Source organism: Lepus europaeus, chromosome 6 (genome assembly GCF_033115175.1).
Source record: "Lepus europaeus isolate LE1 chromosome 6, mLepTim1.pri, whole genome shotgun sequence".
NCBI classification, from domain to species: domain Eukaryota; kingdom Metazoa; phylum Chordata; class Mammalia; order Lagomorpha; family Leporidae; genus Lepus; species Lepus europaeus.
Window position 1 is genome coordinate 15,069,765 of NC_084832.1, and position 21,008 is coordinate 15,090,772.

The 21,008-nt window shown below is 39.4% G+C and overlaps 1 protein-coding gene across 1 annotated transcript in view; it reads right to left on the bottom strand.

Moving 5' to 3' along the window:
• RAP2A (RAP2A, member of RAS oncogene family) overlaps positions 1–20,805 on the bottom strand; it is a 38,685-nt gene extending 17,880 nt beyond the window's left edge. The window contains exon 1 of the mRNA XM_062194005.1: positions 20,470–20,805. Within this exon, the coding sequence (XP_062049989.1) occupies positions 20,470–20,783 (314 nt within the window). The 5' untranslated portion in view covers positions 20,784–20,805. The remainder of the gene's footprint in view (positions 1–20,469) is intronic.
• Between the last annotated feature and the right edge of the window lie 203 nt (positions 20,806–21,008).

Below are 21,008 nucleotides of genomic sequence, written 5' to 3' on the forward strand. Positions count from 1 at the left end.
AGAAAACAGTTGGGCAGTATGAAATGAAACCTGCAACTAACAAATGAATGAGAAATGCACCCCTGAGCATTTATCCTTGAAAAAGGAAGACTTACTGTCACAGAAACACCTATACACAAACATACATGGCCATTCAGAAACAATCTAGAAGTCCTTCAACAAATGAATGGTTAAACAAACTGTGGTAAATCCATACTAGGAGTACCACTTGGCAATAAAAATGAATGAACTCTGGGTATCCATAAAGCCTTGGATGAATCTCCAGGGAGTTTAGCTAAGGAAAAAAAGCCAACTCTAAGAGGTTACATCCTGCATGATTTTACTTAAATAATCTTGAAATGGTAAAATTATGGAAAAAGACAACATAATTAATGGTTGACCAGGGCTAAGGATGGGGGTATGGAAGGGCGTGTGGCTATACAGGGGCAATGGGAGGGTTCCTGGGTGACAAGCATGTTCTGCAACAATGCCAATATTCTGCTTGCGATACTGTACTACGGCTTTACAAGATGTGATCACTGCAGATAGTAGGGGGTACAGAGAATTCACAGAAATGATAAGAAAAATCTTTTAAGTACAAAAAAGGAAATTTTCAAGTACAACTGAAATCCTAGCCAGTCCAAAAAGGCAAAGAAAAAAAAAAAGCAATATAAAAATATAAACATTATCTACAAACTTTTAGAAAGCAAAATTGTAGCTGTAGCTACCAACTCAGTCTATATATAGGATTGAAGCATATTCAAATTAGAAAACTCATTTAAAATAAATCGCTTATAATAGTACCAAGTACCATAAATAAATTATAAAACAATTGCTTAGAGAACTTTGGAAAGACCTAAATAAACAGAAAGATGAAATATATTCACTGACTGGTATATGAACTATTATTAGTATGACAATTCTCCACAAATTGACTTACAGATTCCAAACAATACTAATTAAAATACCAGTGAGTCCCCCCACCCCAATAGAAATGGACAGTCTGATCCTTGGAAATGCAGAAGATTCCATAGAAAAGCAAAATGCCTAAAAATCCAAAACAAGTCTGAAAAACAATGCAGGAGGATTAGATAGCAGATAATAAGATTTATAATACAGCTATGAGAATTAAGAAGGTAATTTCAGCATAAGAAGGCAGACTTGCAAAATGAGAATGGGATAGAGAACCCAGAAGCAGACTCACACATACAGATTTGCCTCATTTACAAGGGTACACCTATAGTTCATTGGGGAAAATGTGCTTCGATATAAAAGATGCTAGGCCAAACAGATAGTATATTAACAAAGGAAATCTCTGGGTCCCCATCTCACATCACCCATACATGTTAGAGGTGGAACATAAAAATGAAGTTAGATTATATATCATCTAGAAGAAAATACAAAGGAGAGAACTTTATAATGTTAGAGTTGAGAAAGATAAATTATATTGTACACAAAGAACTAAACATAAAAGAGTAATAGACTGGACTTCATTAAAATTAAAATTGATACTTATTTATTAAAAGGAACTATTGGCCGGCGCCGTGGCTTAACAGGCTAATCCTCCGCCTTGCGGCGCCGGCACACCGGGTTCTAGTCCTGGTTGGGGTGCCAGATTCTATCCCGGTTGCCCCTCTTCCAGGCCAGCTCTCTGCTATGGCCCGGGAAGGCAGTGGAGGATGGCCCAAGTGCTTGGGCCCTGCACCCGCATGGGAGACGAGGAGAAGCACCTGGCTCCCAGCTTCAGACCAGCGAGATGCGCCGGCCGCAGCGGCCATTGGAGGGTGAACCAACCGCAAAAAGGAAGACCTTTCTCTCTGTCTCACTCTCTCTCACTATCCACTCTGCCTATAAAAAAAAAAAAATAAAAAAATAAAAATAAAAAAAAAAAAAAGGAACTATTAAGCTAGCAAAAAGGTAAGCCAAAGATTGGGAAAAGTTATTTGTAATACACACATACATACACACACACACACATATATAAAGGACTAATATCTAAAAAATAAAGAATTTCTACAAATCATAAGAAGAAAAATCGAGTTTTTAAAATGGACAGAAAACTTGAGTAGATATTTCCAAAAGACTCCAAATGGCCAGAAAGCATATGAAAAGGTACTCACACACTAGGGAAACAACAAATGAAAAATCCGAAATCACACTGAAATATTTAGAATCGTACTGGATTAGCTAAAATTACAGACTGGTGATATTACATGTTGCTGAGGATGTGAAGTAACTGGAACTCTTGCTGGTGGGACAGTAAACTAGTCACTACTTTGGAGAATCATTCAGCAGGATTTACTAATCTGAACATACCCATTTATGGAATGATATTTCCACTCCAAGGTACACACCATAGTAAGTCAACAACAGATAATGCAGTAAAATGTATATGTACCACTATGCTCATAAGGGCATTAATAGTAGCATAGCCCCTATCTAGACATTATCCAAATGCCTATCAACAAAACAGGACACCCTGGTATGTTCATTCACACGGGAGTACAGTCAATCTCCAAGAGAATTAACTGTTGCTACACACAACAACATGGATAAATTTCACAAACAGGAATGACAAAAGCCAGAAGTTCAAGAGTAGACAAAACTAGTCTATAGTGATTTTTGAGTACCAGAAGTGACAGGAATAGAGCACAAAGGAGCTTGTTGTATTGTCTGACATGTTTGGCCTACATCTTCATCTGTGAGTTGGTTTTGTGACATACCCATCTAGTTACATGCCTAACATTTGTGCACTTTATTGCATTAAAAATTATATCACAGTTAAAAAAAAACTCAGTAAGTAAAAGAAATAAAGAAGTTCTTCATTAAAGTAGGAATAGTAAAATAATCTTCAAGACCAACTGAGTACACTTACATGTTTGTTATCACATTTAAGTCATGTAAAGTGTCTGTTAGGTCAATTTATAATTTCTGTCCGTGTTCTATGCTGTTTCATTTATATTCAAAATTGGCCAAAGATTGAAAACATAAGCAATACTGGCACAAAGTACAATGTGCTATTGGAAATAATTCTGAACATTTTGTTCAGTATCAGATCTATAAATTACATCCATCTGACCATAATTACTTTCAGACAAACTAAGGTGCCATGGTTCTTCAAAAATCCATGTTAAAAACAGAAAATATAATGATGACTACATTTAATCTTACTTTTCATTTACTAGAAATGGAGGTGATTTATGCCGGTAATACATTAGTTGTGAGGAAGTGTTCACACCTAGAAACCCAAAGACTTGTCATTTAGAAACTAAAAGCAAACAGCACAATACCCAAGATCTTCAAGATAAGGTAAGGAAAGCAGTTGTCAATCTATATATGACATACATATTAAATGCACAGATAAATTCCCATCTACATTTTCATGTACATTCATGCAAATAAAAATACATCATTGTTTTGTATGAGATGGATGTGTTTAACGTGATTGTACAATTCATAATGTACACATATATGGAGACATGACTTAGTACCCAGTAGCTATGTACAAGTCTTATGTGTCAGCCAAGAAAACCATTTTAAAAAATTCTATCATTTTAAAATCAGCCCACAAAGATGGGTCTTCCATAATTTAATCAGCAGGAACATTCAAAATTGGCCACAAAGAGGAAGAACACACAGCTTTCCTCTTTAACAGGGACAAAGATGTTCAGAAACTGGTATGTTAAAAAAAAAAAAAAAAAAAAAAAAAAACAGGCCCAACTATTATACTTACAAAGATTAAACTGAGTCAAGAGCTCATTAGCATGCAAGTTATTTGAACTGCTACCTAAAGTTGTAGCTTGATTACACAATACATATGAGGGTATCTCAGAAAGTTCATGGGAAAATGGAACTAAAAGATAAGTTTATTTTGGTGAAATCTAGGCATTTTTAAAATAATATGTATTTTCCATGAACTTTTTTTGTAAGTTCTCACACATTTTTAGCACCCTTTCAGAATTCTTGGATAAAATTTTTTTATGAATAAAAATTTTTATGTATCTAGAACACAAAGTTCAATTACAACTACTTTCTACAAGCTACATCTGAAAGAAGATTTAAAGATCTTCAAAGATACAAGGAGCTAAGACTCTTGGAAACTTTTAAATTAGAGAATTTATTCTGAGAGATCTTCTTTATTGTTGAAATAAAATTTAAAAACTGTCTCATTTACAAACCACTAAGTACAAATAGTAACAAACAACATAAAATTAAGAAACTCCAAAACACTGAAGCTCTATAATCCAGCTTTCTAGAAAACTCATGCTACATGACTAACAATACGAGAGGAAGAGGAATACATAGGACATGTTATAACTGGTTGGTTCAGTTGCCGTGAGATAGTCTGGTGATGCCTATTTAAAAATCTTTAGATTTGAACCAGGAGAAGTAACAGGTAATAGATGGAAACAGCAACATCAAAACAAATGCACAGTGAAGAAAGGAGTTGCAAATTCATTATTGTCAGATTGTGGCCCCCAACAGAGGCCAACGCAGAATGATGAGGTCAGATGTTTTGCCAGGGCTCAAGCCCAAACTGAAGCAAACAAAGTGAGAAACAGTTATAAGAAATCATTGTGGGGCATGGAAGAGTGGGAGGTAAGCAAAAAGCCTTCGGTGGTCTGTAACTGTAATCAGGTGTAAGAAAGGCTGTAACAATAAGTCTAGCAGAGCAGTGATTACAGATGGGCAGAGCAGGAATAGTACTGAATGAGAAAATCAGTTCCTTTATTTTCATTCTCACTTTAAAAATCCTTTTATTTCCAAAATAGCTCACACCTGAGCTACTGCAACAGTTTCCTAACTGGTCTCACCTCCAGTTTCTCACCCTACCACCCTACCCAATGTCATTACCCCAACAGTTATCTGCTTTTACAGTCCTCTCCCAACCCCACAATCCACCACCTTCATAAAATATGTGGTGGCTCTACCATGACTAAAGTCCTATCCCTAGACTAACAGCAAAGCCAACCACAATTGGTCAGTTGCTAAAATCAGGATGGAGTGCTGTTAAGTCAGAGAGTGAGAGATAGAGAGCAAGACTGCTAGATCTGGATTTCGAGGACTCAAAATATCTGCTTCCTTGTACGTGTTTTCTTACCTTTCTGAGCCTCAGCTTCCTTATATGTGAAAGACAAATATTAATCCTAGTTATGTGTAAAGGTAAGGAGAACCTGTGATGAGCTCACCAATACCAGCTAGCATCCATAGAAGCCTTAGTGTGTGTCACTGTGCTAAAGTACTTCACATGAATTATCTATTAAAGTATTGTGAATACTGTTAAGATACTACATAGAATGCTAATTATTCTTTTCTAAGTTCTCTCAAACTATCTCTTAGTAAGTCAGCTCTAGAATCTTAATTGAGGCTGATAGAGCTATAAAAATGTACAAATCTCCTATGTCTGACTTCCTCTCTCTTGCCTGAGGATAGTCACATCTCACCATCTAGTCTGAAGATCATGAATCCTGTGGAAAAGATCTGAGAGAGACAGGAGACATCCTACTCTAATGCCATATGCTGACAATAGACCATCTCCAAACAGAAGTAGATTATCATCCTGCTGCAAATATTGCTAAGTTACTAGAAAGGAAGCATGGCTATGAAGCTCTAGTGAGACAATGGTGAGGTTAGGTAAACATAAAAAATAGGAAAAATACTCAATAGAATTAGGAGTTCTGTGTTGAAGTCTTGTTTCTGCCTTAACTCTAGATGTGCTACCTTTGAAGTTACATCTGGGAGCTGAAGAAAGCAAGAGCCATGAATGTTTAAAATGCAGCTGTACCCTAGTGCTGGAATCAGTTCTTGACACTTACAGGCATCAAAGAAGAACTGAGTCAACGATCTGATGGTCTTCAAACTTGACAGTTTTCTCATGTAGCCTATACTGCACTATTGCAGTAACAAAACCCACTGAAACAAGGCAACCATAAAACATGGCCATGAGGCTGAAGTAACACTTTGGAGGGTACACTATTTACAAATCTTTATTTTATCATGCCTTGCATTCGATGCTGAAATGCTTAAATTGATATGAGGTAAAAGAGGTCTCCAGAGATTTGAGGGAGAAAATGGTCAAAATACAGAATGTAATGCCCTGAAGGGACCTTTATTCATAAATTCAGCAAACATTTACTGGGTGCTTCCTATGTGCCAGATACTAGATCTCAACACTGAAGCAAAGCAGCATGAAATACATGGAAGAACCTTTTTTGTTTAAATTAGATGGTCCAAGTCAACTACTTTTACAAGCAATATATACTGCAGGGAGAGTGATGGGAGAGGAGGCAGTGCAACTTATTTTAAGTAGCTGCAAAGGGTACATAACCTATACTGGTATTTTTCTGATGACTGCAATGAATCAATTTCCTTCCCCCAAACTGCCCCTGGCACCATAAATGTATAGGCATTACTTTCAATAAAACCAGATGATAGGGACTGCTGTTGTGGTGTAGATGGTAATCTGCCGCTCAGATGCCCTGCTTGCAGTCCAGCTCCCTGCTGATGTGCCTAGGAAAGCAGTGAAGATGGCCCAGATACTTGGGCCCCTGCCACTACCAGATGGACTTTGGGGCTTCTCCCCAGCTTGGCCCAGCCCTAGCCATTGTGGCCATTTAGAGAGGGAAACAGCAGATGAAGATCCTTTCTCTCTCTCTCTCTCTGTCACTCTTTCAAATAAATGAAGCTTTACACACACACACACACACACACAAGGGGTGGGGGGAATGATGTGCTTGAGTGGCCTTAGGAATAAACATTTGCTGTCCTCAAGAGGAGCCTTTTAGGAATGCACTTTTAGCCAAGCAGTTAAGATGCCTACATTCCAAGACTGGAGTGCCTGGGTTCAATTCCTGGCTTCAGCTCTTCAGCTCCTGACTCCAGCTTCTCACCAAAGCAAATCCTGAGAGGCAAAGGTGATGACCAAGTGTTTGGGTTCCTGCCACCCACTGTGGCATTTGAGCCCCACTCACTATGGTCATTTGAGGAGTGAACCAATGGATGGGAGCTCTGTCCATCTCTCTCTGCCTCCCAGATTAATAATTCTTTTTTTTTTTTTTTGACAGGCAGAGTGGACAGTGAGAGAGAGAGACAGACAGAGAGGAAGGTCTTCCTTTGCGGTTGGTTCACCCTCCAATGGCCGCTGCGGTGGGCGCAGCACACTGATCTGAAGCCAGGAGCCAGGTACTTCTCCTGGTCTCCCATGCGGGTGCAGGGCCCAATGACTTGGGCCATCCTCCACTGCACTCCCGGGCCACAGCAGAGAGCTGGACTGGAAGAGGGACAACCGGGACAGAATCCGGCGCCCCGACCGGGACTAGAACCCAGGGTGCCGGCGCCGCAGGTGGAGGATTAGCCTATTGAGTCGCGGCACTGACCCCAAATTAATAATTCTTAAAAAATGTACATAGCTCTGGGAAGCATCCCATCCTTATGAAGGAACTGATTTCTTGGGCAGGGATGGTAAACGCACAGCATCCTGACTTCCTCTCTCAGGGTACATGCTGCCAGTGGATCACAGTCTTCTCCCCGCTGAGTCCACACCCAGCTGGAGGACCTTCCCTGTACAATATTCGATGCAGCAGCCACATCTACTGACATGACCACCCACTGACACGACACTCTGTTTCGAACCTTCCTCAACCAAGGTGACAGCACTCCCAAACTGGCTGATGGCCATGTGAGAACATGTATTAGTGCTCCTGAATGCCGCACCATGGAAAAGTATTTTGCATCATTAGTATTAAGCAGACTCAATTAACCATTAAGAAAGTCTTTTCTTATCTTCTCTAAAAACAAACTAGAAAGAAAAAAGTTAAGCTAATTTTTTGGCCAGCTTTCAGGGTGTTTTACTACTTGTCTTAACAATAGGCATCCGGTCCTTCACGTTATCAACCAGTATCATTAATGGCCGCCTACTGGACTGCTGGTTCACAACGCAGAACACTGTGAGTTTAAGTTTGCTCTTTAAGGGGGTGGGGAATTATACATTGGATAGGGAGAAATAGAATGCACTGAATATACTGCTGTTTGACCCTGAATTTCAAATGAAATTTAATCCCCAGTGTGACAGTATCTTTAAGACATGGGGTTTCTAGGAAATGATTAGCTTATGAGGGCTTCCCACTATTGTGGAAGAGATTAGTGCCCTTTCGGAAGGGGCTAGAGGGAACCACTTTGTCCCTTCCACCATAAGGATAGAGCAAGAGGAGCCATTTACGAAACATGCCTTCAACAGACACTGACCGCTGATGATTTGATTTGGACCTCCCAGCCTCCAGAATAGTGAGCAACAAATTTCCCTGCTTTAGAAATTACCAAGTCTAAGGTATTCTGTTCTGGCAATCTGAATGTATTAAGACAGACTCAAGTTAATATAAAATTGCCATTAGTCCTACGAATTTTTGACTTTGTAATGTTAGAATGAATGAAAAATTCTTTGGAAAAAGTGGTCTCCCGAAAGCAATGCTTTTGGTAGAAAAATATTTTGAAACTAGCAATCAAATTGCTTAAAAAAAAAATTTCTGTATAACTCAAAAAAATCAAATACATTTTCTTTGATAGTACATTTTGACTATTAGAAGGACAAAGATAGTATATTTATGCTGCATATGCCTAAGGCAGTGCTATGCAAATGAAGTCTTTTAAATCATATTGTCTGATGTTGACAGTGATGATTTTTATAAATAGAGAGAGAAACTTTTTCTGGAGTTGATTTACTTAAAAGCTCTGTCAACACAATTAGTATATATAACTAGTGCTAAAGGCTTAAAATCATTTTCACCTCATGCCTGCTTTTTGGTACTCATTAAAAGGTCTACCACCAACTTTTAAAAGAAAAGTAAAATGTTATTAAACAAATAGTAATGTTATTATCAATAACTTCTTACACAACATTTTTCTACTTAAGATATATGTGCTGGGGCCTGCGCCGTGGCTCACTTGGTTAATCCTCCACATGCGGTGCTGGCATCCCATATGGGCACCGGGTTCTAGTCCCGGCTGCCCCTCTTCCTGTCCAGCTCTCTGATGTGGCCCAGGAGTGCAGTGGAGGATGGACCAAATGCTTGGGCCCCGGCACCTGCATGGGAGACCAGGGAGAAGCTCCTGGCTCCTGGCTTCAGTTAAGTGCAACGCCGGCCATAGCAGCCATTTGGGGGGTGAACCAACAGAAGGTCTCTGTCTCTCTCTCTCTGTCTATAACTCTGTCAAATAAAAAAAAAATTTATAAAAAAAGATATATGTGCTAAACATGACTATTACTCCTTGTGATTCTTAAAAACAAACTGTCATCACTTATAGTCAACACGTTTAGGTGTATAGGGAAGGCAAAGGCAGAATGCACTCAAGGCTTATGCTCTAAGTTCTGTAACATACTGTGCAAGTGCTTAAAACACTGAGAAAGCAATGGAAAAAGAATGGAAGTGTGCTACCAGATTAGGTATTTAACTCATCTAGATATAGTCAGGTAACTGAGCCTAAGTCCTAAAATTTCACAGCAGCGTATACTTTACGACAGACAAGCCCTTGGGTTTCATTCCTTTTCTGTGGTTTGTGGTAAAACTTTACTATTGATATTTTAGATTTGCTGTATTAAGAAACACTTTAAATAACAGTGTAGCATTAAATACTGTTATTTAATGCTATAACTAGTACTCCAACAGTATTTTTTTCACTTTGTGTTGCTATATGGGGGCAAACTGTTGAAATCTTTACCTAATATATACTAAACTGATCTTCTGTATATAAAGAGAATTGAAAATGAATCTTGATGTGAATGGAAGGGGAGAGGGAGCGGGAAAGGGGAGAGTTGCGGGTGGGAGGGAAGTTATGGGAGGGGGGAAGCCATTGTAACCCATAAGCTGTACTTTGGAAATTTATATTCATTAAATAAAAGTTTAATAAATGAAAAAAAAAGAAACACTTTATGTTCACTGGCTCATTAGTTATTATAGCATGCCTATATTATAGCTGAGGAAATTGAAATACAGCAACTATTAACTTGCTCCTAATTACTAAAATAGTAAGTGCCAGAACTCAGCTTTAACCTGATCAATACTTACAGTCTTCATAGATGAAAAAATAAGGTCAGTATGGACAATAAAATACCATATTGGAGAAACATATATATATTGTATTTGCCATGTTTATTGGAAACCTAAAGACAGATATAGTTAGAACAAAATTCTCTATCCAATTATGAAGAAAAGCATACTAAGATTTCATTAAGAGAGCTGTAAAGACACATAGCAAGGAGAAAATACTAATATGTATTGAATTATTAATATGATATAGGATTTCTACATTTGAATTATTAATTTTTAAGCAGATGGAGAAAAAGCATGAAAACACATTTAAATGTTTTAAGTAAAGGTTTGTAATGTTTCTCTTGGGTAACTTAACTAAGTGATTTTTAAGAAATCTATAAAAGTGGTCATCAACTATTTCAGCGCCACAAAGGGAGAGCCGAGTCACTAGCATCCTGGACAGATGTGGCAGACCTCAGAGATGAGTTTCCCAGATCTCTTCAGCAACCTGTTGCAGTGAGGGAGAATCTGCCAACAGGCATTCAAGTCTGAACCCTACTACAAGCCAAATACCCCATCTGAAATGCTGGGACCAAAAGTGCTTCACACTTCATATTTCTTAAAAAAAAAAAAAAAAAAGAATATTTGCATAAGCATAATGAGATCTTGAGGGGATGCGACCTAAGTCCAAACATGAAATTTACTTATGTTTTATATATGTCTTAGACAACTAACTTCAAGATAACATTATACAATATTTTGGGTGTGCTAGTACTTTGATTGTGACTTGTCACCTAAAGTCAGTGTGAAATCTTCCATTTGTGGTATCACGTCAGTAGTCAAAAAGTTTCAGATTTTGAATTTTCTGTTTAGGGATGTTCAATTTAAGACAACCTCCCTTTCTCTGTTCTAGATTTTCACAAGGCCAGTGCTATTGTAACACTGCTAGAATGAGCAAGATTATGTAAGAAATACACCTTTATATTTCTAACATGTACAACAGTAATAAATACCTCCTCAAAAGAAGTACCTTAGTTTTTTGTTTAAGCACTAAATGCTAACTTTCTCTATAACAGAGGTAGCTTTTACTAACTTGTGTAGTGAAGTATTTCATTTTGTAATCTTATATAGAATTGTTAGAAATTGGAAAAGCAGGAGAGAGATGATAAAAAAGTTACCTCAAAATATTAAACACACAATTCCATTTAGTTTTCTTAATAAAATGTTCTAGGAGAGCAGTTGATATCTATTTGGTGGTCATGAAGAATGTGAAAACAATGAAACAGAAACAAAAAGGACAAACAGAAAATGTAATACAAGCAACATAATGAGCTTACTGTTTTATGAAACACTGGTTTCAGCTCTACACATTTACCCCCCTATGTATGCTGTGTCACAGTATAAAGTGTATTTCTTACTAAGGGCTCTACTTAAGAAATTCTGAAAGTCACTGCTGAGTAGACTGGTAAAAAGGAGAGAGATTTGTTATTTTTTTCCCAATATTTTTGTTGGCAGATGAAATGATTAAAAAAACAAAAATCATCAATCACCCTACTTCTCCCTAAGATATCAATTTTGGTATGTTTTAAAATCTTATCATGAGGGACTATCATTGAGGCACAGTGGGTTAAGCCTTCACTTGCAACTCCACCATCTCACACAGGTGCTGGTTTGAGTCTTGGCTTTGCTGCTCCACTTCTCATCCAACTTCCTGCTAGTGTGCCTGGGAAAGCAGTGGAAGATGGCCGAAGCGCCTGGGCCTCTGCCCCCCATTAGGGAGACCCAGATAGAGTTTCAGGCACCTGGCTTTTACATGGCTCAAACCCGGTATTGTGGCCATTTGGGGAGAGAATCGATGGATGGAAGATCTCTTTCTCTCTGTCCTTTAAGTCAATAAATGAAAAAAATAAAATCTTAAACATGAGAGGAAAACGAAAACGAAAACACACACACACACACACACACACCTATTTATACCTAAATCTGCCAGTATGTTTCAGCATTATGAATGTCTAATTTATTTATTTATTTTTAAAGATTTTACTTATTTATTTGAGAAGCAGAGTTACAAGGAGAGGGAAAGCCAGAAAGAAAGGTCTTCCATCTGCTTGTTCACTTCCCAAATGGCCTCAATGGCCGGGCTGATCAGAAGCCAGAAGCCTGGGGCTTCTTCCAGGTCTCACATGTGGTTGCAGGGCCCAAGCACTTGGGCCATCTTTCACTGCTTTCCCAGGCCATAGCAGAGAGCTGGATCAGAAGAGGAACAGCCAGGACTTGAACTGGCACTCATATGGGACACCAGCTACTGTGCCACAGTGCCAACCCCTGAATGTCTAATCTAAAAGTGTACTTACTTTATCTGTTTCAATCTATTTTAAATAGTTTATTCAATAGTTTTCAGCAATGTGTAATTAGAAGTGCATTTCCAACATTATAATTAAAGGCATCAAATTTCGAAAGACTTCCAAAGTTGATTTGTTCCAAACCATGATTTCATTCTATTGATATCTGACTCATAAATAACCTTAGTCTGACTCACATGTTTAAGAAATCTTACTTCATAGCAATAATCCCCAATTTAAATAGAAATTTATTAAAAATCAACCTGATGTAGAATTTGCTTTTTATTAGAGTTTTCTTGCAAGGAGAAAAGGTGAAAGAGTTGAAATATTAGGTCCATTATTTCCAAAGAGGTTTAAATATTTGATGAGTACAAAACTCAATCTATTTAGTATTCAGAATATACTCTGATAGAATCTTAGCAACTTAAAATATTCTACAAAGGGACTTCAAAGAGTTCTTGGAAAAATGGAATTGAAAGATAAGTTTTGTTATAATATGCATTTTTCATGAACTTTTTGAAGACCCCTTATATCTACATACAATGTTTGCAACCAAAATAAACTTACTCTTAATTGTACTTACCAGGAACTTTTTGAAGTACTCTTAATTTTCAGATATTTCTATTTCTTTAACTTTATCAATATATTTATACTTTACTTACACACTTTACTGAAACGTCTAAGATTGCAGAATTACCACCACTGATCCCACTCTACTAAAAGGCTTGGTTTGAGCTGATAAAGCATAAAGGCATGTTTAAGAAACTAAAACCTCTGTCAGCTTATGAGTAATTTTTAATGAAAAGAACCACAACTGTCAAAGCAATAAATAAATTATAGGCAAAAGTATATAGTAAATGGCACATTTCTGTACACCATTAAAATTTCATGTTTAATTTCCTACAGAAATTCTATGTCTATATATTTACTTTGCAACTATTTACTCTCCCTAAGTTTCACCTGGTTTGAACATCTACTCTTATCCAAACTTAAATATTTTTACCCAAAATTTTTATATACTGCTTTTTACATGGCATGCCTAAAAATTTAACCACGTTAAGAAAACAGTAGGTAAAGACAGATGGAGCAAAACAGATGACGGCAAAAAATCAAAACAGAAGCAAAGAAAACCCTAGAGCGAGACACACAGCCTTCCCTAAGGACTTAGGTTCTGAAGACAATGACTAAGAGAAAAAACAGTATAAAAGAAAAAAAATTCCTAAAATGTAGCTGATTTTATGTAAAAATTCTTGCTTAGAAATATGTCTAAGTGTGTAACATACAATTTAATATGCCATAGAAAATTTCCCAGAAGCTTGCCAAGAGAAATTGAATCACAAGTTTATTAATACTGGAAACTTTTACTGAATAAAAAGATTCCAACTTTGTTGGCCCCTCCCATTGGTTGTAGCATCTACATTTTTATCAGTTCCTCTTCCTTCTCTTTAATGTAAGCCTTTTAATTAATTATTTGACTTTTCCTAGAGGGTGGCTGGAAAGTCAACATCTCCTACTTGCCTGTGGCCTGAGATTTCTCATTCCTGTTCAGTCACCTTCAGATCAGCCATTCATTTGTCTTTGCCAGAGGGTTTATCGATATGCAGGGAGACTTAATAGCTTTTGTCTGTGTGTGGTAGAATCCTTGGTTGGCTCCTGATTTTTAGCCCCTCCCACTTAAAAAAAATAAACATTATCATGATGATTCCCCTGATTATAGATTTCATTGGTGCAATTATCATTAAACCTTAAGGAGGCAAGACTTGCAGGTCACAAGCTGCTGATTCTTGATGGTTCTTATTAACCTTTACCTCCCCGCTTACCAGCCCAACTAGGCAGAAGTGATTTCACAGAACGATAGAGCCCAAGGGAGCTCATCTCCTTCATCTGCAAAGTGAACTTTAAAAATTCCAATCCTGGGATGGCAAAAACAAAACCATTTTTTAATGTTCTAACCTTACAATACAATAAAAAAAAATTTCCTTTTGGGAAAAAATATTTGGACCACACAAAGGGACTTAATGAACAAAGCTTAATTTATGCAAGATGTGTATGTCCTAGAGATCTACAGTACAGCAATGTCTCTACTTCACAATACTGTACTGTATTCTTTCAAACATGCTAAGAAGATAGATCTTATGTTAAGTGTTCTTATCACAAAAATGGAATGAATTGATGGATAAGTAAACAGGGTGGGAGGAAATCTCTGGGGATGAGGCATAGGCTTTTGGCATAGACTGCAGTGGTGGTTCCACATGTGTATGCTTGTCTTCAAACTCCGTAAGTTGTATGCATTAAATAGGCATAGCTTTTTGTATGTCAATCATACCTCAATCAAGGAGTTTTCAAGAAAGAAAAAAAGTTATGAAAAACACTGACTCTTGAAGTCAAATTTTAAAACAAATTTCAATTTTTGACCATCTGATTCTCTCTCATGAAAGGACTTGAACATTCATTTACTTCCCACATTCCCTACTCCAAATCTGACTTATTAGTGACACTGTTTTGTCCATTAATATTTCATATTGAAACACTAATAGTTAAACACTAATATTCCATATTGAAGCCACAATTCTCACAGGTTTTTAATCTTGATTTTTTACTTAAACAGATAGCTCTCTCACCATTAGTTCTTTCCTCCATACCTGAATTTTTTTGTCAGGATTGAGTTATTAATTTTCATGGTATATATTTATGAATTTAACTGTTAATAGTTCTTCCTACTGATTCACCGTAACCAGAAAAAAAATGAAGAGTGACTTGTACTGGGGAAGCCCAGCTTTGGATTTTGATTCATGGGGTGGAGGTGTTGTGGAGGAACGAATGGCAGTGGAGCTGTGGAAGTTTAACTTGGATGAGACACACATCATTTGATATTATTGTGTTCTTTGGTTTTAGCTCCACAGCACTAATTGAGCACAAGCCAAAGACCTATGTATGGCAACCGGCAATATGTTTAAATCTTAGAACAAATGCTTTTGCTACTTACTGGGAAAAGCACAATCAAATCTGTTGGGTCACTTCAAAGTGATCCCTTAAATGATAGGGCAATATTACAAATAATTTTTAAAAATCAGTAACTTAAATCACTTAAGGTAGTGCAAATCAATACCTTTTTCTCATCATTTTCTCCAGTCTTAAAACCTCTTATGTGTTCTAACCCACTGCAAGGTATGAAGTCTCTACTGTATATTGCACAACTATCATTTCTATCCTTGGTTATAATAATTCACTTCTAGTATCTATTCCTAACCATATCCATTCATTTCTCTCTTTTTAAAAAGATTTATTGATTTGTTTGCAAGGCAGAGTTACAGAGAGAGGGAGAGACAGAGAGAAAGGTCTTCCTACCGTTGGTTCACTCCTGAAATGGCTGCAACGGCCAGAGCTGCGCCGATCCGAAGCCAGGAGCCAGGTGCTTCTTCCTGGTCTCCCTTGCGGGTACAGGGGCCCAAGGACTCGGGCCATCTTCTGCTGCTTTCCCAGGCCACAGCAGAGAGCTGGACTGGAAGAGGAGCAACTGGGACTAGAACTGGCGCCCATATGGGATACGGGCACTGCAGGTGGAGGATTAACTTAGTGCGCCATGGCCCCAGCCATCTGTAACAATTTTGACTATGCTTCCTGACTACAGGATCATGTCTGAATTCTTTGAACCGTCTGTAATGTTTTTAACCTTATCTCCCCTCATACAGAATTGTAGTTTAGCCCATGTGGTCGATTTAACATCCAAAAATCATATTCTAGGGGCTGGCACTGTGGCTTAGTAGTCAAAGCCTGCACCTGTGGAGCCAGCATCCCATATGGATCTTTATTTGTGTCCTGGTTGCTCCTCTTCTGATCCAGCTCTCTGCTGATGGCCTGGGAAAGCAGTAAAAGATGGCCCAGGTGCTTGGGCCCCTGCAGAAGAAGCTCCTGGCTCCTGACCGGCTCAGCTCTGGCTGCTGCAGCCATTTGGGGTGTGAACCAGCAGATGGAAGACCTTTCTCTCTGTCTCTCCCACTCTCTGTCTTTAACTCTACCTCTCAAACAAACAAATAAATCTTTAAAAAACCCATATTCTATGTATTTCCCATGCCATTTCCTCCATCTGGAAGACATCGAGCTGGATCTTAAAGGTTCATATTAAACTCTACTTCCCTTGTTACCCCAACTAGAAAGGCTCTCACAGAGTGTTAGGGATGAAGGAAGATCTTCTCCATCTATAATATTAAAATGTTTGTGGGAACTAAGGCCAAAGGACATTAGAAAATGTCTGTCTTTGTGAATATTCCTTTTTTCGGTGTATTTCTTGATTGTTTCCTCTGTGTCAGACACTACGCTAGCCACCTGAACTTACAGTTTGGTGAGAAGACTGACCGCACATAAACTATCACACAAATAGTAAATTTTGCTGAGTGCTACAAACAAAGGGAAAGGACGGGGTCCACTGAGGTCTAAAGTGTGCATGGTTGAGGGAAGGGATGAGGCATGTAATCTTCAGTGTGAAGACAAGAAAGACATTCATTCAGTGTGGGAAGATGTGGAAGGCTTCTTTGTGTGGGGGAAAATATTTTAAGTAGGGGCAAAGAATGACTAGGAATTAACTGCAAAAAATGTAGAAGACTTCCACAAGGTAGAGGATGAGCCTGAGTACGTGCAAAGAACTAAAATAAGGCCTAGATGCGGTCGTGATGAGGAGAGCTGTAAGGGATGAAGCTGCAGGGACCATGAGAGGCAAGAGCATGCCAGGTTTTGGAAGGTCACGTTAAAGGAAGATTTCTGGGCCTTACCCTAAGAACAAAGAGACCATGTAAATCACACTGAAGATATTTCAAGAAGGGATCACTGCTGACCCACCTCAGACAGGATTTTATTTTTGTTTCATGGAAACATCTGTATCTCCATCACTCTTCTTATCTGTGATCTCAACCATCTGAAGTTCAAAAAAAATATCAACCTGTTTTCACTTGGTCCACTTAGCTTTGACAGGAGGTTATAGATGTATAAGGGGACTTTCAAAATGTTCACTGAAATACATTATCATAAAAAACTATGCATAGATATTAAATAAATATTTTGCAACAAAATGAACATCTTTTAGTTTCTTTTTTCATAAACTTTCTTAAATCTCCCAATAAATGTATATGTGTGCACCTACATAAGTACTCAAGGGAGTATGAACCACTTTTATGTGTTTTAAAGTGAAACACTCCAAATATAAACAATCCAATGACAAGTCCATTTCACTGGCTATGTGCTGGTAGTTGAAGTTAAATATCCACTCTCCATGCCTTTTTCCATAAGACCCTTAATAAGAGAAAACATTTTAAAGGTAACAACGTAAAATTTCCAAACCTAATTGCTTTTTGTTTTATCCTGTCAATACTAGTTATTGGATTTCACAATGCAAACACAAGTTTAAATTATTTCCTCCAAAGTTTCACTTACATCAAGGGCAAAATTTAAGGAAGGAAGGGGGACAAACTATAAATAAAAGATAAATAAAAGAATAGCTAGAATTTTTTTTTTTCTTTTTTTTTAGCTAGAATTTTCTTAACACCTCTGTAGTATCATGTTGGGCATCTGAAAATATATTATCTCATTTAATTCTAATAATAACTCTGAGAGGTTCTCTATTTCACAGATTAGAAAAAAGAAAATGAGGCATAGAGCAATGAGCAAGCATTTTTCCAGGTTATAAACACCTTAGACCTGTGTTGTCCAACATGGTAGCCTGAGGCTACAGGTAGCTATTGAACACTCATTTGAATGGAGATGTGCTGTGAGCACACCATATGGAACAGAAAGTGCAGTATCTCAATAATTTTTGAATACTGGCTACACGTTCAAATAACAATTTTGGAAACAGTGGATTACATAAAATGCATTATCAACATTAATTTTACCTGTTTATGTTATACTTTTAAAATGAGCTACTAGAAAACTGAACATCACATGTGTGACTTGCATCATACTTCTATGGGGCAGTGACGATCTAGACCAAAGGCTGGTATCAGAAGATACCAAGATGAAAGAATGAATGGGTGCAAAAGAGGAAGCTCTGTGGATTCACACAGATCCTGGTTTAAATCCATACTCCATCCATGACTGGTTTTGGTCTCCTGCAAGATGCTAAATTTCTACATTTCAGTTGTCATCTGTATCAGGAGGAAATCTCAGAACAGCTACTGTAGATAAGGTACAAAGTAGCTAGCTGCCACACAGTGGGCCAAGGGGTGGGAACAATGACTCCTAATGCAACTGCTTCATTTAAAATCTGGTCTTCAAAAGAGTAGAAAATTCACTTATTTGAAAATCATGTTCTATTCTTTCTAAGTGGGAAGGGTTAAATAACACCTGTTTTAATATATTCATTGTAATCCATATAGCAAACACAGGTCCTTTCTTCCTTCTGTTTGTAAATAATATGCTATAGATGGGGAAGCCAGATAAGATAGGACACAGAAGAAAAGGCCCAAGTGGCTCTCATGGATATGATGGCTGAATTCCAGGGAAAACTTTATGAAAAGCTCCTGCTGATCAATGGTCTTTTTACATCAAGAACTGACACTAGTGAGAAAAATGCTAACCAACTATACAGATGTCTCCCTTTCCCCCTTGAGTCACAGTGTAACAGGTTAAGTTCTTCCTGTAGACCAAGCCTAGGTTAACCCATTATTAAAACTGAGAAAAGTAACCTGCACTAAATAAACTCCAAAATGATGTGCAGCCTACCACCCAATGATAGTTTGCCGTGTTCCTTCCCCCAAGGTTGTGTCAAGAAGATAGCCCGGGGTATGTGACTTTAGCAATGTATGGATGCATCCTCCGTGTAGATATTCAAATGTGAAGGGTGGGGCCCCTGAAGCACTTACTTAATTATTATTTCATCTAAGTATCTGGCCTAAAATTGACCTGTGACCTGAGACTACTTTACTATAGTTTTCTGTTTAATTGAGTAGTATTGGGGAGAAGTCATGTTAAAGGATTTGAACCACTTAAAAATGTAGCTCTTTAAATGTTGGATACACACTTAGTTTGACACCAAAATAGTTTCTCTCTTAACCCCAGACATTTAACTTTGAAACAATGAGACTGAAGGAGCAAAAAGCTGTAGCTTTACAGATCTGGGAACAGCAGTAAAGACTAAAAAAATACACACTTCATTCTACTTTGGAACTTAATGCAAGAAAGAACATAAAATTGGGTATTAAAGTTAATTATGTAAAGAGACAAGGGGAAGTGAGTCTTCTCTGTGATCTCCTAAGTTGTGTTAAAAATCCACCACTTGAAATGAATTTTTGAACATCCTCTGAGTACACAGGACTTCTTAGTAGGCTCAAAGTGACTGACAAGTCATGGTGTCTGCACCACTCTTAGAACCGTCTTTCAGCAAATGTCTTTCAATGTTGGTTCACAGGGGGAATAAGGCAGCAACAAAAGAAAATGACACGAAAACGGCCAGCAAGCATTAACTAATAAGAAACAGACACAGGGGTAATGTGTAATTAAATAGCAATTAGAAAACTTTGCCAAAACTTTGAACTAAGATATTACGTTCCTGACACTGAAATTACAGAGAAAATATATTCAGTCAATTCTAGGAGAAAAAAAAAATTGAACCATTTAAGCTGTCTTCCCTGCATGCTTTAGGACCAAGCTGCTCTCGGGAAGTTTATTTGCATTACCTTTAAATTAGCTAATACCTGGCTGTCCGCAGACCTGGCCGCCTCCGCCGCCCCGTTTCTGAGGGGGTACAGCAGGCTGATTTTTAAAAACTTAACCCGCGTTCCTAAACCCGAGTGGCGCAGGGGTCCTGCTCCGGGCCAGGGCTCCCGCAACCCCACGGGCCGTGGCGCGCGGCCCCCGACCTCCGAGTTTCCCACTGACCCAGAGCTGAGCGCGGCGGAGAGCGGCCTCCCGCCTCCGCCCTGACAGCCCCGCAGCCCGCGCGGGCGCGTGCCCCGCCGTCAGGCGCCGTCCCCCGGCACGACCTGGCAACTCTGCTGGCTGCGGGGCTCCCACCCGCGCCGCGGGAGACAAAGCGCGGGTGGAACAAAGCCCTCGCGGAGCGGGGTCAGGAGCAGGAGGAGGAGGAGGAGGCCGGCCGCTCCCCGCACGGCCGCGCCCCGCGCCCCGCTCACCGCTTCACTCGGATGATCTGGTCGCGCATGGGCTTGATGTCCTGGAAGCTCTGCTGGTTGACCAGGCTGTAGACCAGGATGAAGCCCTGGCCGTTCTTGATGTACAGGTCCCGCATGGACGCGAACTGCTCGGTGCCCGCCGTGTCCAGGATCTCCAGCACCGACGGCGACGAGTCCACCTCGATCTCCTTGCGGTAGAAGTCCTCGATGGTGGGGTCGTACTTCTCGATGAAGGTGCCGGTCACGAACTGCACGGTCAGGGCGGACTTGCCCACCCCGCCCGAGCCCAGCACCACCACTTTGTACTCGCGCATCGTCCCGCCGCCGCCCGCGACATAGACCTACGCCCGCCGCGCTGCGCCCCCGGCCCCCGGCCCGGCGGCCGGCGCCGCCGCCGCCGCCTCGCGCGGCCGCCCGCACCTCACGGCCGCGGCGGCGGCTGAGGCGGCAGCGGCCCTGGGCATGGGCCGAGCCGGGCGACGGCAGGCGCTGAGGCGAGCAGGGAGCCGGAGCCGCCCGAGCCGCCCGAGCCGCCCGAG